This window comes from Hyperolius riggenbachi, chromosome 10, assembly GCF_040937935.1.
Source record: "Hyperolius riggenbachi isolate aHypRig1 chromosome 10, aHypRig1.pri, whole genome shotgun sequence".
NCBI lineage: Eukaryota > Metazoa > Chordata > Amphibia > Anura > Hyperoliidae > Hyperolius > Hyperolius riggenbachi.
In genome coordinates this window covers 44,515,463-44,531,053 of record NC_090655.1, presented here as the reverse complement: position 1 = coordinate 44,531,053, position 15,591 = coordinate 44,515,463, and the positions used below count along the sequence as shown (strand labels likewise).

General features: G+C 50.1%; 1 protein-coding gene across 2 annotated transcripts in view; it reads left to right on the top strand.

Moving 5' to 3' along the window:
• The window catches only part of LOC137536013 (rap1 GTPase-activating protein 1-like), a 363,102-nt gene that overhangs the window by 266,629 nt on the left and 80,882 nt on the right, over positions 1–15,591 (top strand). For both annotated transcript variants that reach the window (XM_068257949.1, XM_068257950.1), the window contains one exon: positions 12,509–12,587. In XM_068257949.1, coding sequence (XP_068114050.1) covers positions 12,509–12,587 — 79 coding nt within the window. The remainder of the gene's footprint in view (positions 1–12,508; positions 12,588–15,591) is intronic.

Below are 15,591 nucleotides of genomic sequence, written 5' to 3'. Positions count from 1 at the left end.
AACACTATGTTTGTCGGAAAACTAACACTGCACATCACTCAGAACACACCATCCCCACTGTCAAATATGGGGGTGGCAGCATCATGCTCTGGGGGTGCTTCTCTTCAGCAGGGACAGGGAAGCTGGTCAGAGTTGATGGGAAGATGGATGGAGCCAAATACAGGGCAATCTTGGAATAAAACCTCTTGGAGTCTGCAAAAGACTTGAGATTGGGGCGGAGGTTTACCTTCCAGCAGGACAATGACCCTAAACATAAAGCCAGGGCAACAATGGAATGGTTTAAAACAAAACATATCCATGTGTTAGAATGGCCCAGTCAAAGTCCAGATCTAAATCCAAACGAGAATCGGTGGCAAGATCTGAAAACTGCTGTTCACAAACGCTGTCCATCTAATCTGACGGAGCTGGAGCTGTTTTGCAAAGAAGAATGGGCAAGGATTTCAGTCTCTAGATGTGCAAAGCTGGTAGAGACATACTGTCACGGAATAGCCGTGAGAAGCGCAGGTGAATCTAGAGAATTCAGAGTCGCTTTCCTGATCGCTCCCTGTCGGATCTGAGCAGTCGTGCAAGCGATCCGAAAATGACATTTTGTGTTATTTTAAATCCAGAGATATGTTCCCCTGTGAGCCAGAGCAGTCCCCTCACCCCTCCGGAATGTCGCACGTGGCTGGACTCCCTGCAGGGCCCAGCTCATTCCCCCTACAGCAGATGTCCCTATGAAAAGGACCAGGAAACTGGCTCCACAGGGGGGCCATAGAAAGCCAGCCGATCCGGCACCGAGCATGGGCCATAAGGAAAGCATGGGTGATATGATTTCCTGTCGGTATACGAAAACCGTATGTCGCACAGCTATAAAATTCATATCGTCTTGTCCGGTAAAATCTGGCCATCGTGCTGATATGAAATTCCTTGGGATAGACCGTCCGGTTATCGAGATATGAATCTTCTCAGGAGCCTGACCCGCTGGCTTAGCCGTGTCTGATGTCATATTAATCTGTATTTTCCAACAAGTCTGAAGCTGTTACCCCCCTAAATATAACGTGTATGATTCAGGAGTTACAGCATTTCATAAGTTTAGCCCTAAAATCTCTCAGAGGGAATGAACTGTCATTGGTGGGTGACTCAGAGGGGCCGGCATTGCCACACCCCCAAACCAGCTTCATCAAAAGCACCTGGCCAGCAGGAGGGCATCAATTCCTCCCTTTACCATCTTCATGACACACGGCCACTATGAGGAACAAGTGGTGGCCATCTTGACAGAGCTGAAACAAAGGACATCCTCCATTTTGTTTGGATTTTAAATCTTGCTGAACTTTACTCTGAAACAAAGAACTCTAAGAACTTGAAACCGTTTTGCTTGAACTGATGATTTTCCCACAAAAAGGACATCTTTCCAGGAACTAAGTATTTTTCTCCCTTCTTTTATTTTTTATACTGGCTATTACCGTCTTAATAATTGTGATTTTAATAATTGTCTGTATATATTAATTATTTATATTGTGTGAATAAAAGACTTCCTCCAAGTCATTCACTGTTCCGCTACCCTGCTTATCAGCACACACAGAACTGATCCCGGGTCTCTGAAGATACGCTACCGTTTGTTTGTTGTTGGCTAGACAGAATATCGTGTGTTTAACCGTTTTATTCGCAGGACTAGTCAGTTAGTGGGCTCCATGGTCCCATGATAACCGCGGTGGTGGCAGTTTACTTTTGAACCAGTGGGTGAAGTTGTAATCACCCGTGTCTCACAGGCTCCCTTCTGAGTTGTCTGCGGCTAATTCTTAACGGTTCCTGCGCATTGACTGCGACCAGAGTTCGCATGATCTGTGCGCTGGCACCGTTTAGAAGGCTAAGTGCGGTCAGCGACTAGGGCTCCTGTGACAGTGTTAGGCAGCGGTTGGGACCTGTGTTGTGCTGAAAGTATCTGCGATAGCGCTAGCACTATCGAGAAACGAACTAATTCGTTGGTGTAGCTGGAAGGCAATATATTTTTTATATATACAGAGAGACTGTGTAGCCAGTACCCCTCCCCAAAAGTTTTATTTTATTTGGCATGGAAATGTCCGGGAATTACCAGAACATGTGCCTGGCGGACCTGCAAAATCTTTGCCAAGAGAGAGGCATTGACGTCGGCCGCAGGAAACAACAGGACCTGATAGCAGACTTGTCCAGATGGGATACCCAGCAACTGCAGGAGCCGGGAGTGTCCGCTGAGGTGGATACCAGCCCATCTGACAATCGAGGGGAACCAGAGGCTGAAGATCCTAGGCGTACAGAGGTTGAGCATCCTGCGGGCCCTGTTGCAACAGTTACGCCAGAGACTGTAAGTATGGACCCCAATCCCAGAGTTTCTGAAAGTACTCGCCTGGAATCGGCCAGTACTGGACTGTCCGTTTGTACTGATCCGCTAATGCAGCAGGCATTACAAAAGCTGATGGACACTGACCTGGACAAGTACCTGCAGTACATGCGTGAGGAGCGCCAATCTGCAGAAGCGCGGACAGAGCGCCAAATGCGGGAGGAACGGGAGCGGCAAGCTGCTGCTGCTGCTGAACGCCACGCGGAGAGGGATGCTGCTGAGCGAGAACGGGAGCGCCAAAGACAGCATGAGCTAAACATGGCAAAAGTGCAACAGGCCAGCCGGAGTTCACCGCCCAGTCTCCCTGCTGAAGGAGCCGCACCACCCGTAAGTGCAAAATTTAAATTTGCTAATATTGAAAAAGACACAGACATTGACTTGTTTTTGCGGTCTTTTGAAAAAGCATGCCGTCAGTATCGTCTGTCCCAAGACCAGTGGGCCAGACATCTGACACCTTTGCTGCGCTACAAAGCGCTTGATGCCTTCGCAGAATTGCCTGCGGAGAAGGATAATGATTATGCTGCTATAAAAGACGCTATCATTACTAAGTACCAGCTGACGCCAGAAGCCTATCGGAAAAAGTTCAGGGCCTGGCAGAAAAAGCCTTCTGATTCGTACCGAGATGTGGCCAGCAGCTTGCTCACCACACTACGCCAGTGGACTCTAGGCCTCACCAAAGGGTCTTATGGCGTCCTGGAGGACTTGATAGTCCTCGAACAATTTCTGAACATTTGCCCTGCTGATGTACGACAGTTTGTGTTAGAACGCAGGCCGGCTTCAGCCACTGTCGCTGCAGACCTTGCTGAGACTTTTGCAACTACCCGGGTGGCTGATACCCGCAGAACTGTCCCATCCAGCTGGAGAGGAGGTCAGTCCAATACCTCGGCAGACTCTCCTGCCCCTGTGAGCCGTCCGCCACAGAGGCCACCCAGCGCAGCTGCTGCACCCAGGCCTGCAGCGCCTGGAGAGGTCACCTGTCACTACTGCCGCCAGCCCGGACACATGAAATTCGACTGTCCGGAGTGGAGACAGACACCACCAGCACCTGGATCATCTGCATCACCTGTACCTCACCCACAGCAGAGGCAACCCGCCAGCGAACCACAGCCTGGATCATCAGATTTTGTCCTGTTTGCACGCGGAAAAGAAATCCGCGACCGAACCGACCAGCAGCAACTTGTTAGAGTGAACGGCAAAGTTGTCACCGGATTCCGAGACACCGGAGCTTACATCACGTTAGTTCACTCACACCTTGTGCCAAAGGAGAGCATCAGCTCCAGCCAATCCCTTGCCCTTACTGGAGTAGAGGGCACCCTTTTTCACATAGCCCACGCAAGAGTGAAGCTGGATTGGGGAGTAGGAGGAGTCCAAGAAAGGGTTGTTGGGGTTATGAAGGATCTCCCAGTCCCTGTGTTGCTAGGGACTGATTTGGGCAAGCTTGTGTCCTACTATGAACCTGCCACGACCGCCTTGTCGCTCACGGAAGGAGACGGACTCTCCACCCACCACCAGGTACTTTATACACTTGGGGGAGCACCAGGGGGAGGTAGGTTGAATGTGCCCAGTTCAAGGGTACCAGGTTCAATAGTGCCTGCTTCAAAGGCACCTGAGTTTGAGGTACAGACTGTCTGTTGTGATGATGCTGTAACTGTACCTGAGTTTACTGTACAACCTGTCTGTGATGAAAAACTGTCTATACCTGTCAATGTCATTACTGCATGCAATGATGATTTGAGGAATGTCCGTCTGTGCCATTCTGACCGTGTACCTGTGCTAGCAGTACCGCGCAACTGCACTGCTCAGAACCCGAGCTCAGAACAGGTGGAGGGGGTTACGGCCTCCTCCCCCTCCTCTGACCGCAGGGATGGGACCTTTCAGCCGCTGGCCTCGTGTGACATGAGCCAGTTGGCTGAAACTGACAGCGCCGTATTCTCAGCCGCACTACAAAGTGACCCAAGCCTGGAGGTGCTCAGGCAGCAAGCCGCTGAGCCCCTCGCAGACGGGGCCGCTTTCAAGGTGTACTGGGAAGGTGGGAGACTGTACAGTGAGTCTGTACAGCCCCCTACAGGTAGATCCCACGCGAATACCAAATGGCTTGTGGTCCCGAGTGCGTTCAGGGGACATGTGCTGAAATCCGCACATGGTAATCCTCTGACAGGGCACTCGGGTGTCCGCAAGACACTTGCCGGTATTCGGAAACAGTTTTATTGGCCCCGGATGAACGGGGATGTAGCAAACTACTGCAGAGCATGTGCCGTCTGTCAGGAGCTGGGAAGGTCCAGGGATTCCCGCGGATTTCCCTTAGGTCCACAGCCACTTAGCAGGGGAACCCTGCGTGGGCTGGCTGTTGACCTAACCAACCCACTGCACGTTGTCAGCAGTCCCGGCAGACACCACGTCCGACTGCAGTGGCGCAAACGCCCTGTCCAGAACGGTCCATGTCGGGTCAAACCTGAGGGTAGCAGACCGCGACCGGTCCAGGGGAACCGAGCCACAGGCTCCAATAGGTTTTCCCGCTGCACCAGCAACCCGAGACCTGTCAGCCAGGTTGGCCGACACCGGAACGCTGATGGGCTGTCCCGGTGTCAGGGGGAACTAGACCCAACAGTGCCAATGGCTGCTACGGCGGATGTCTTGCTGACAACCCCCTACACAGCGTCAGGAAAGGGAGGTGTCACGGAATAGCCGTGAGAAGCGCAGGTGAATCTAGAGAATTCACAGTCGCTTTCCTGATCGCTCCCTGTCGGATCTGAGCAGTCGTGCAAGCGATCCGAAAATGACATTTTGTGTTATTTTAAATCCAGAGATATGTTCCCCTGTGAGCCAGAGCAGTCCCCTCACCCCTCCGGAATGTCGCACGTGGCTGGACTCCCTGCAGGGCCCAGCTCATTCCCCCTACAGCAGATGTCCCTATGAAAAGGACCAGGAAACTGGCTCCACAGGGGGGCCATAGAAAGCCAGCCGATCCGGCACCGAGCATGGGCCATAAGGAAAGCATGGGTGATATGATTTCCTGTCGGCATACGAAAACCGTATGTCGCACAGCTATAAAATTCATATCGTCTTGTCCGGTAAAATCTGGCCATCGTGCTGATATGAAATTCCTTGGGATAGACCGTCCGGTTATCGAGATATGAATCTTCTCAGGAGCCTGACCCGCTGGCTTAGCCGTGTCTGATGTCATATTAATCTGTATTTTCCAACAAGTCTGAAGCTGTTACCCCCCTAAATATAACGTGTATGATTCAGGAGTTACAGCATTTCATAAGTTTAGCCCTAAAATCTCTCAGAGGGAATGAACTGTCATTGGTGGGTGACTCAGAGGGGCCGGCATTGCCACACCCCCAAACCAGCTTCATCAAAAGCACCTGGCCAGCAGGAGGGCATCAATTCCTCCCTTTACCATCTTCATGACACACGGCCACTATGAGGAACAAGTGGTGGCCATCTTGACAGAGCTGAAACAAAGGACATCCTCCATTTTGTTTGGATTTTAAATCTTGCTGAACTTTACTCTGAAACAAAGAACTCTAAGAACTTGAAACCGTTTTGCTTGAACTGATGATTTTCCCACAAAAAGGACATCTTTCCAGGAACTAAGTATTTTTCTCCCTTCTTTTATTTTTTATACTGGCTATTACCGTCTTAATAATTGTGATTTTAATAATTGTCTGTATATATTAATTATTTATATTGTGTGAATAAAAGACTTCCTCCAAGTCATTCACTGTTCCGCTACCCTGCTTATCAGCACACACAGAACTGATCCCGGGTCTCTGAAGATACGCTACCGTTTGTTTGTTGTTGGCTAGACAGAATATCGTGTGTTTAACCGTTTTATTCGCAGGACTAGTCAGTTAGTGGGCTCCACGGTCCCATGATAACCGCGGTGGTGGCAGTTTACTTTTGAACCAGTGGGTGAAGTTGTAATCACCCGTGTCTCACAGGCTCCCTTCTGAGTTGTCTGCGGCTAATTCTTAACGGTTCCTGCACATTGACTGCGACCAGAGTTCGCACGATCTGTGCGCTGGCACCGTTTAGAAGGCTAAGTGCGGTCAGCCACTAGGGCTCCTGTGACACATACCCTAAAAGACTGGCAGCTGTAATTGCAGCAAAAGGTGGTTCTACAAAGTATTGCATAGTGGGAAACATGGCAGCGCTTTCAAACAAAACTTATACCTGAATGATTGCATGTATCTGCATTGGTGTGCGGACCCCAACAACTGGACTACATCTCACACCTAGCACTCACTACAGGCAAAAAGGAGGGGGGGGGGTGAACTTATACCTGAATGATTTATCTGCATTGATGTGCAGAGCCCCACTGGAATGCATTACACACCTAGCACTCACTACAGGCAAAGGGGGGTGTTAGCTTCAGTGATAATATGTGCACAGATTATTACCGAATAGACTTCCCCACGGCTGAGACGTACTTGTATTGACTCAGGGGGCTGAATAATTACGCACACCCCACTTTGTATTTATTGATTTGTATAAATGTTTGGAATCCTGTATGATTTTCGATACACTTCTCATGTGTACACCACTTTGTATTGGTCTTTCACGTGGAATTCCAATAAAATTGGTTCATGTTTGTGGCAGTAATGTGGCAAAATGTGGAAAACTTCAAGGGGGCCGAATACTTTTGCAAGCCACTGTGTATTTATATATATATATGTAACCATGAGTAAAGTCCTTTAACCTCCCTGGTGTTTAGTTTTTCCTGTATTTCTGTGCAAAAAGTGGTCCAATTGTTATAATTGTTTGTTATAATGTTCATAACCTTTTTTCCTTTAACTTACCAAAACATGTCAAGCAAGACAAATAACATATCACGCTTTTCTCCCGGCGGACTCAAACCGCCAGAGCTGCAGCCACTAGGACGCGCTCTATAGGCTGTAGCAGTGTTAGGGAGACTTGCCTAAGGTCTCCTACTGAATAGGTACTGCTTACTGAACAGGCAGAGCTGAGATTTAAACCCTGGTCTCCTGTGCTAGAGGCAGAGCCCTTAACCATTACACCACCCAGCCAGGCGCGGAGCTAGGGGGGGTCGGGGTAGGACAAGTGCCCCGGGGCGCCTGGTCCCCGAGGGCGCCCTCAGCCTGGCTGAGCTGCGGGGTTTTTTTTTTTTTTGCGGCGGAGGGGAGGGGAGCAGCGCAGAGAAGAGGGAGAGCTGTGCGGACGGTGGGGAAGGGGGGCCATATCCCCCCTCCTTCCCTCACCTTAGGTGCTCTCTCTCTCCCTCGCTGTCCCCTCCAATGTCCGGGTGGCTGGCCTGGCAGCGGCGGGCGGAACTCACCTCCGTCTCGCTCCAGCGCCGGCCGGAAGTTCGAGTGCGCAGCCGCTGCTCTGGTCTGGACCAGACCAGAGTAGTGGCAGATCCATCCGGCGCTGCGACGAGACGGAGGTAAGTTCCGCCCGCCGCTGCAAGCCTGAGCCACCCGGACATTGGAGGGGACAGCGAGGAAGGGAGAGCAGCTCTTCTCTGCGCTGCTCCCCTCCTGCTGGGGAGGGGGACACCTGACCTGGCTACCTACTCTGGGCACATATACCCCTGGCTACATATACTGGACATATATCCCTGGCTACCTACTCTGGGCACATATACCCCTGGCTACCTACTCTGGGCACATATACCCCTGCCTACATATACTGGGCATATACCCCTGGCTACCTACTCTGGGCATATACCCCTGGCTACCTACTCTGGGCAAATATACCCCTGGCTACCTACTCTGGGCACATATACCCCTGGCTACCTACTCTGGGCACATATACCCCTGGCTACATATACTGGACATATATCCCTGGCTACCTACTCTGGGCACATATACCCCTGGCTACCTACTCTGGGCACATATACCCCTGGCTACCTACTCTGGGCACATATACCCCTGGCTACCTACTCTGGGCACATATACCCCTGGCTACCTACTCTGGGCACATATACCCCTGCCTACATATACTGGGCATATACCCCTGGCTACCTACTCTGGGCATATACCCCTGGCTACCTACTCTGGGCACATATACCCCTGGCTACCTACTCTGGGCACATATACCCCTGGCTACCTACTCTGGGCACATATATACCCCTGGCTACCTACTCTGGGCACATATACCCCTGGCTACCTACTCTGGGCACATATACCCCTGGCTACCTACTCTGGGCACATATACCCCTGGCTACCTACTCTGGGCATATATACCCCTGCCTACATATACTGGGCATATACCCCTGGCTACCTACTCTGGGCACATATACCCCTGGCTACCTACTCTGGGCACATATACCCCTGGCTACCTACTCTGGGCACATATACCCCTGGCTACCTACTCTGGGCACATATACCCCTGGCTACCTACTCTGGGCACATATACCCCTGGCTACCTACTCTGGGCACATATACCCCTGGCTACCTACTCTGGGCACATATACCCCTGCCTACATATACTGGGCATATACCCCTGGCTACCTACTCTGGGCACATATACCCCTGGCTACCTACTCTGGGCACATATACCCCTGGCTACCTACTCTGGGCACATATACCCCTGGCTACCTACTCTTGGCACATATACCCCTGCCTACATATACTGGGCATATACCCCTGGCTACCTACTCTGGGCACATATACCCCTGGCTACCTACTCTGGGCACATATACCCCTGGCTTCCTACTCTGGGCACATATACCCCTGCCTACATATACTGGGCACATATACCCCTAACTACATATACTGGGTACATATACCCCTGGCTACATATACTGGGCATTTATACCCCTGGCTACATATACTGGGCACATATACCTCTGGCTACATATACTGGGGACACATACCCCTGCCTACATATACTGGGCACATATACCCCTGGCTACCTGTTCTGTGGACATCTCTACCCCTGGCTACCTGTTCTGGGGACATCTATACTGCTGGCCACCTATTCTGGGGACACCTATAGACCTGGGGCTACCTATTTTTGGGCAAGCATTGCTGTCAGATTGAGTGTATTTTGGGGAACTGCTGCCAGGTGAGAGGTGTCTACCATATTAAAGGGAAATTCTGCCTATTTATGTGAAATGCTGTCTATTTATGTGCCTCATGACTGCTGAATTTGTCTTGTTGGGGGCCTCATGGTTACTGAATTTGTCTTGTTTGGGGCCTCATGATTTGTTGGGGGCCTCAAGATCGCTGAATTTGTCTTGTTAGGGGCCTCATGATTGCTGAATTTGTCTTGTTAGGGGCCTCATGATTGCTGAATTTGTCTTGTTGGGGGCCTCAGGATTGCTAAATTTGTCTTGTTGGGGGCCTCATGTTTGCTCATGATTGCGGAATTTGTCTTGATGGGGGTGGGGGGCTCATGATTGCTGAATTTGTCTTGGAACATGCTGGAAGGTACATACTGAGGGAGGGTGGGTGAGCGTGAGCCTGCTAACCTCCATGTACATTTGAAGGGGCGTGACCAAATGTGGAGTACCCATAACCACGCCCACATTTGGTCACGACCCTTCACCTTAGGGGGCGCATTAATAGTCTTTGTCCCCGGGCGCTGAAAACCCTAGCTATGCCTCTGCACCCAGCCACGCTAGCAAGGGTCTAGTATACATTTTGAGTATAATAAAAGCTTAAAACACAAAATCAAATCCGAACTAAATTTAAAAATTACACCCCAAAATCTCTGATCATTTACACTTCCAAGCTGCAGCTGCTCAACCAGCACTTATATGAATGTAAAGGTAGCCAAGAGCATGGCCATGCTCACATGTGACTCCATGGGGAAGGGGGTGGGGGGCTGTGCAGTGCTGCTACCAAGCAGTAACAAGTGACTGGTCGGTGCAGGAGAGCAGCTAACAGGTGGTGAATTCACTGTTTGTCAGATGCCCATCTCAAAGAGGTGTAAGTGTGGAGGCTTTGTGATAAGTCAAAAATCCAATGGTCTCAGTGCTCTTCAATGCTCTCTTGTGATAAATCTCAATGTCAGGTAGGCCCAATCCACCATAGATTTTAGGTTTACTGAGCAAACTATATTTTCTTTATAGAAATGCACTCTCCCTCTTAAGGCCCTATTAGACTTAATGGGCTCGATTCACAAAGCGGTGCTAACCCAGTTAGAGACTTTAGGCATGATAACCATTGCACCATGCTGGTGAAAAGTCAGTTTAGGCGTGATAAGTTTAGGCATGATAAGTTTAGGCATGCAAAGTTTAGATAAGTTCAGATCGCACGCAAAGTCCCGCACGCAAAGCAGCGCCATTAAACTTTATGCGAAGTGCACCAGACTTTGCTAGCGCAAAACTTTTGATCAGCTGTGCACTGCGGTGCTAACCCAGTTGGTGCTTAAACTTATCATGCCTAAACTTATCACACCTAAACTTATCACACCTAAACTTATCATGCCTAAACTGAGTTTAGGCATGATAAAGGGCTTTTCACCAGCGTGCTAACTGTTAGCACCGCTTTGTGAATCAGGCCCAATGTGTTGGTATGCGTTAATGTGTGTTCGTGTGCGTTGGTACGCGGTTTCTCCACAGCAGTGCATTGTGAAAAAGCTCTTAGTTAAATCGCGTATAGTGGGAACTGTGCCATTGGAAATCATGAGCATTACTTTGAAAATCAGTTGTCTTTCAGTTTTAACTGAGAGCAACTGATTAAGTGTAAAAGGGCCCTTACTCTCTCCCAGTGTAGCATACAACCTAATATATTAATGTTTCTTTTTTTGTTTTGTTTTTTAAAGAACACATTATAACGTTTAACTAGATACTCTATAGGACAGTGTGGTGTCTTCTATTGGCTGGTAGCAGAGACATCATCAATATCAGTGTTATCACTTTAACATTCGTTATTATCATCAGTGACAGTAAAATCACTGTCATCACACGAGTCCTGTGCTGCTGTCCTTGAAATTCGTTTTTTCCCTGCTGGAGAGGATGCCATTGCTTCTATCTGCATTTTGCAATGCACCCTTACACTTCCTGTATCGGCGACCGCGGACATCCGGTGTGGACATGTAGTCTACATGCCGGGGAACACTAGGGAAGAGGGATCGGACATTGTTGGGGGACAGATGCACCTGCAAACCGCTGCCATATTTATGTCCCGCTCCCGACATACGAGTGCAATGCAGAAATAGAAATGTCCCGCTATGTGGGACATACGAGTGGAAAGGGTTAATAATTTGCAAATACAAAACATTACAAATGTCAGAAACTATAATGTTCTAATTATCAAAACAATAAAAAAATTCAGGAAAAGGGATGTTTTGTATATGGTGTTATGCTTGAAATAACAATGATTAAGGCCTGGTGCAAATTGGCAAATGCCTTTATGCAAGCGCGCAGAGAAGCAGTTGGCTACCTTTGGCACTTCCTGTTGTTTGGTCATCACGTCATGTTTTGACACCCATAGGGGACAAAAAGCCGCTGAACATAGCCGATGCTGCAGGTAGCAGATGAGACGAGTAAAAACAGCTTCACTGTCATTAGAAACAGCCACTTCCATTCATATGAATGAAAGCAGGGGTCGATCCCTTGCATTTCTTTCGTTGCCTGCTGGAAACGAGATGATAACCACCCCAAGTGTCCATTTGAACTGGCCCTTATCCACTAAAATTGTCTCTGTCAAAACATGCTATAGCTCTGTAAACTATGAATATAACCTGTACTTTGTAGAACAACCAAGAGATGCATACAGCTGCTATGAAGAGGGGAGGAAGTCCTGCAGCAAGGCGCATGTTGTAGCGGCTTCCTGCAGGAGGAGGGGCAAAAAGGAGAACAATGCACTCGGCCCTTGCTGTCTGTCAAAGATCTAGCAAGCCAGATCTTTATGCGACCTCAGGGCAATACTTGTACACAGTACATTTTTGGTGCTGAGTTCCATCTGGTGTGTATACGAAACATTAGAGACAATGAGAACAACCATCAGAGAGGTAGCCATTTTAATTAATAGAAATAACAATGGCAGCCTCCATATTTGTCACATTGCAGGTTTGCTTTCAAGGGACAGAAAGAATGCATGAATTGACTTGAAGCAGATGGCTGGCTATATGGGCAGCTACTGTAGAAAACAGAGCTAATCAATACAGGTGCATGGTGAATAAAATGAATTGCACAACTGATCACAAATATCTCTCAATTTCTGATTGTAGAAGCAAGTCCAGCACAAAACACCAGGTGATAGAGACATCCGTGTTCCATCACTTTCCCTCCGCAATGCAGATGGCACAGGTAAGTGTCAGAGCCATGTTTCAGCTAATCTGCCACCTTATCACTACAGCAGGCATGTTCAATGCCCGGCCCAGGGGCAAAATGCAGCCCACCAAGCCATTTCTGGTGGCCCCCAAAGCTCTCTACAGTTGTTAACTCCATGTGGCCCGCAGGCCGTAGCTGCAGTGCCGCATGCATGAGCCACCTTATGTTGTTGCTGTGCCTCCACCTTTGCTTGCCTATAAGTTATCAGCCACCACTGTAGCAGTAACAGCCACTGATTAGCAGCTGCCACTATGCCAGCAGCAGTAACAGCCACTGATTAGCAGCTGCCACTGTGCCAGCAGCAGTAACAGCCACTGATTATCAGCAGCCACTGTGTCAGCAGCAGCAGTAACAGCAGCCGCCACTATGCCACAGCATTAACAGCCACTGATTAGCAGCAGCCACTGTGCCAGCAGCAGTGACAGTGACAGCCACTAATTAGCAGCCGTCACTATACCAGCAGCAGTAACAGCCACTGATTAGCAGCCGCCACTATGTCAGCAGCAGTAACAGGCATAGATTAGCAGCCGCCACTATGCCACAGCATTAACAGCCACTGATTAGCAGCCACCACTATGCTAGCAGCAGTAACCGCGCCTGATTAGCAGCTGCCACTGTGCCAGCAGTAATAACAGCCACTGATTAGCAGCTGCCACTTTGCCAGCAGCAGTAACAGGCACTAATTAGCAGCTGCCACTGTGCCAGCAGCAGTAACAGGCACTAATTAGCAGTTGCCACTGTGCCAGAAGCAGTAACAGCCACTGATTAGCAGCTGCCACTGTGCCAGCAGCAGTAACAGGTACTAATTAGCAGCTGCCACTGTGCCAGCAGTAGTAATAGCCACTGATTAGCAGCCGCCACTGTGCCAGCAGCAGTAACGGCCACTGATTAGCAGCCGCCACTATGCTAGCAGCAGTAACAGCCACTGATTAGCAGCCACCACTATGCCAGCAGCAGTAACAGCCACTGATTAGCAGCTGCCACTTTGCCAGCAGCAGTAACAGGCACTAATTAGCAGCTGCCACTGTGCCAGCAGCAGTAACAGGCACTAATTAGCAGTTGCCACTGTGCCAGAAGCAGTAACAGCCACTGATTAGCAGCTGCCACTGTGCCAGCAGCAGTAACAGGTACTAATTAGCAGCTGCCACTGTGCCAGCAGTAGTAATAGCCACTGATTAGCAGCCGCCACTGTGCCAGCAGCAGTAACGGCCACTGATTAGCAGCCGCCACTATGCTAGCAGCAGTAACAGCCACTGATTAGCAGCCACCACTATGCCAGCAGCAGTAACAGCCACTGATTAGCAGCCGCCACTATGCTAGCAGCAGTAACAGCCACTGATTAGCAGCCCCCACTGTGCCAGCAGCAGTGACAGCCACTGATTAGCAGCCGCCACTATGTCAGCAGCAGTAACAGGCATTGATTAGCAGCCGCCACTATGCCACAGCATTAACAGCCACTGATTAGCAGCCACCACTATGCTAGCAGCAGTAACAGCCCCTGATTAGCAGCCACCACTATGCTAGCAGCAGTAACAGCCACTGATTAGCAGCCGCCACTGTGCCAGCAGCAGTAACAGCCACTGATTAGCAGCTGCCACTGTGCCAGCAGCAGTAACAGCCACTGATTATCAGCAGCCACTGTGTCAGCAGCAGCAGTAACAGGCACTGATTAGCAGCTGCCACTATGCCACAGCATTAACAGCCACTGATTAGCAGCAGCCACTGTGCCAGCAGCAGTGACAGCCACTAATTAGCAGCCGTCACTATACCAGCAGCAGTAACAGCCACTGATTAGCAGCCACCACTATGCCAGCAGCAGTAACAGCCACTGATTAGCAGCCGCTACTATGCTAGCAGCAGCAACAGCCACTGATTAGCAGCCCCCACTGTGTCAGCAGCAGTAAAAGGCATTGATTAGCAGCCGCCACTATGCCACAGCATTAACAGCCACTGATTAGCAGCCACCACTATGCTAGCAGCAGTAACAGCCCCCGATTAGCAGCTGCCACTGTGCCAGCAGCAATAACAGCCACTGATTAGCGGCTGCCACTGTGCCAGCAGCAGTAACAGGCACTAATTAGCAGCTGCCACTGTGCCAGCAGCAGTAACAGCCACTGATTAGCAGCTGCCACTGTGCCAGCAGCAGTAACAGGCACTAATTAGCAGCTGCCACTGTGCCAGCAGCAGTAATAGCCACTGATTAGCAGCCGTCACTGTGCCAGCAGCAGTAACGGCCACTGATTAGCAGCCGCCACTATGCTAGCAGCAGTAACAGCCACTGATTAGCAGCCGCCACTATGCTAGCAGCAGTAACAGCCACTGATTAGCAGCCGCCACTATGCTAGCAGCAGTAACAGCCACTAATTAGCAGCCCCCACTGTGCCAGCAGCAGTGACAGCCACTGATTAGCAGCCCCCACTGTGCCAGCAGCAGTACCAGCCACTAATTAGCAGCCCCCACTGTGCCAGCAGCAGTGACAGCCACTGATTAGCAGCCGCCACTATGTCAGCAGCAGTAACAGGCATTGATTAGCAGCCGCCACTATGCCACAGCATTAACAGCCACTGATTAGCAGCCACCACTATGCTAGCAGCAGTAACAGCCACTGATTAGCAGTCGCCACTATGCCAGCAGCAATAATAGCCACTGATTAGCAGCTGCCACTGTGCCAGCAGCAGTAACAGGCACTAATTAGCAGCTGCCACTGTGCCAGCAGCAGTAACAGCCACTGATTAGCAGCTGCCACTGTGCCAGCAGCAGTAACAGGCACTAATTAGCAGCTGCCACTATGCTAGCAGCAGTAACAGCCACTGATTAGCAGCCCCCACTGTGCCAGCAGCAGTAACAGCCACTGATTAGCAGCCCCCACTGTGCCAGCAGCAGTACCAGCCACTAATTAGCAGCCCCCACTGTGCCAGCAGCAGTGACAGCCACTGATTAGCAGCCGCCACTATGTCAGCAGCAGTAACAGGCATTGATT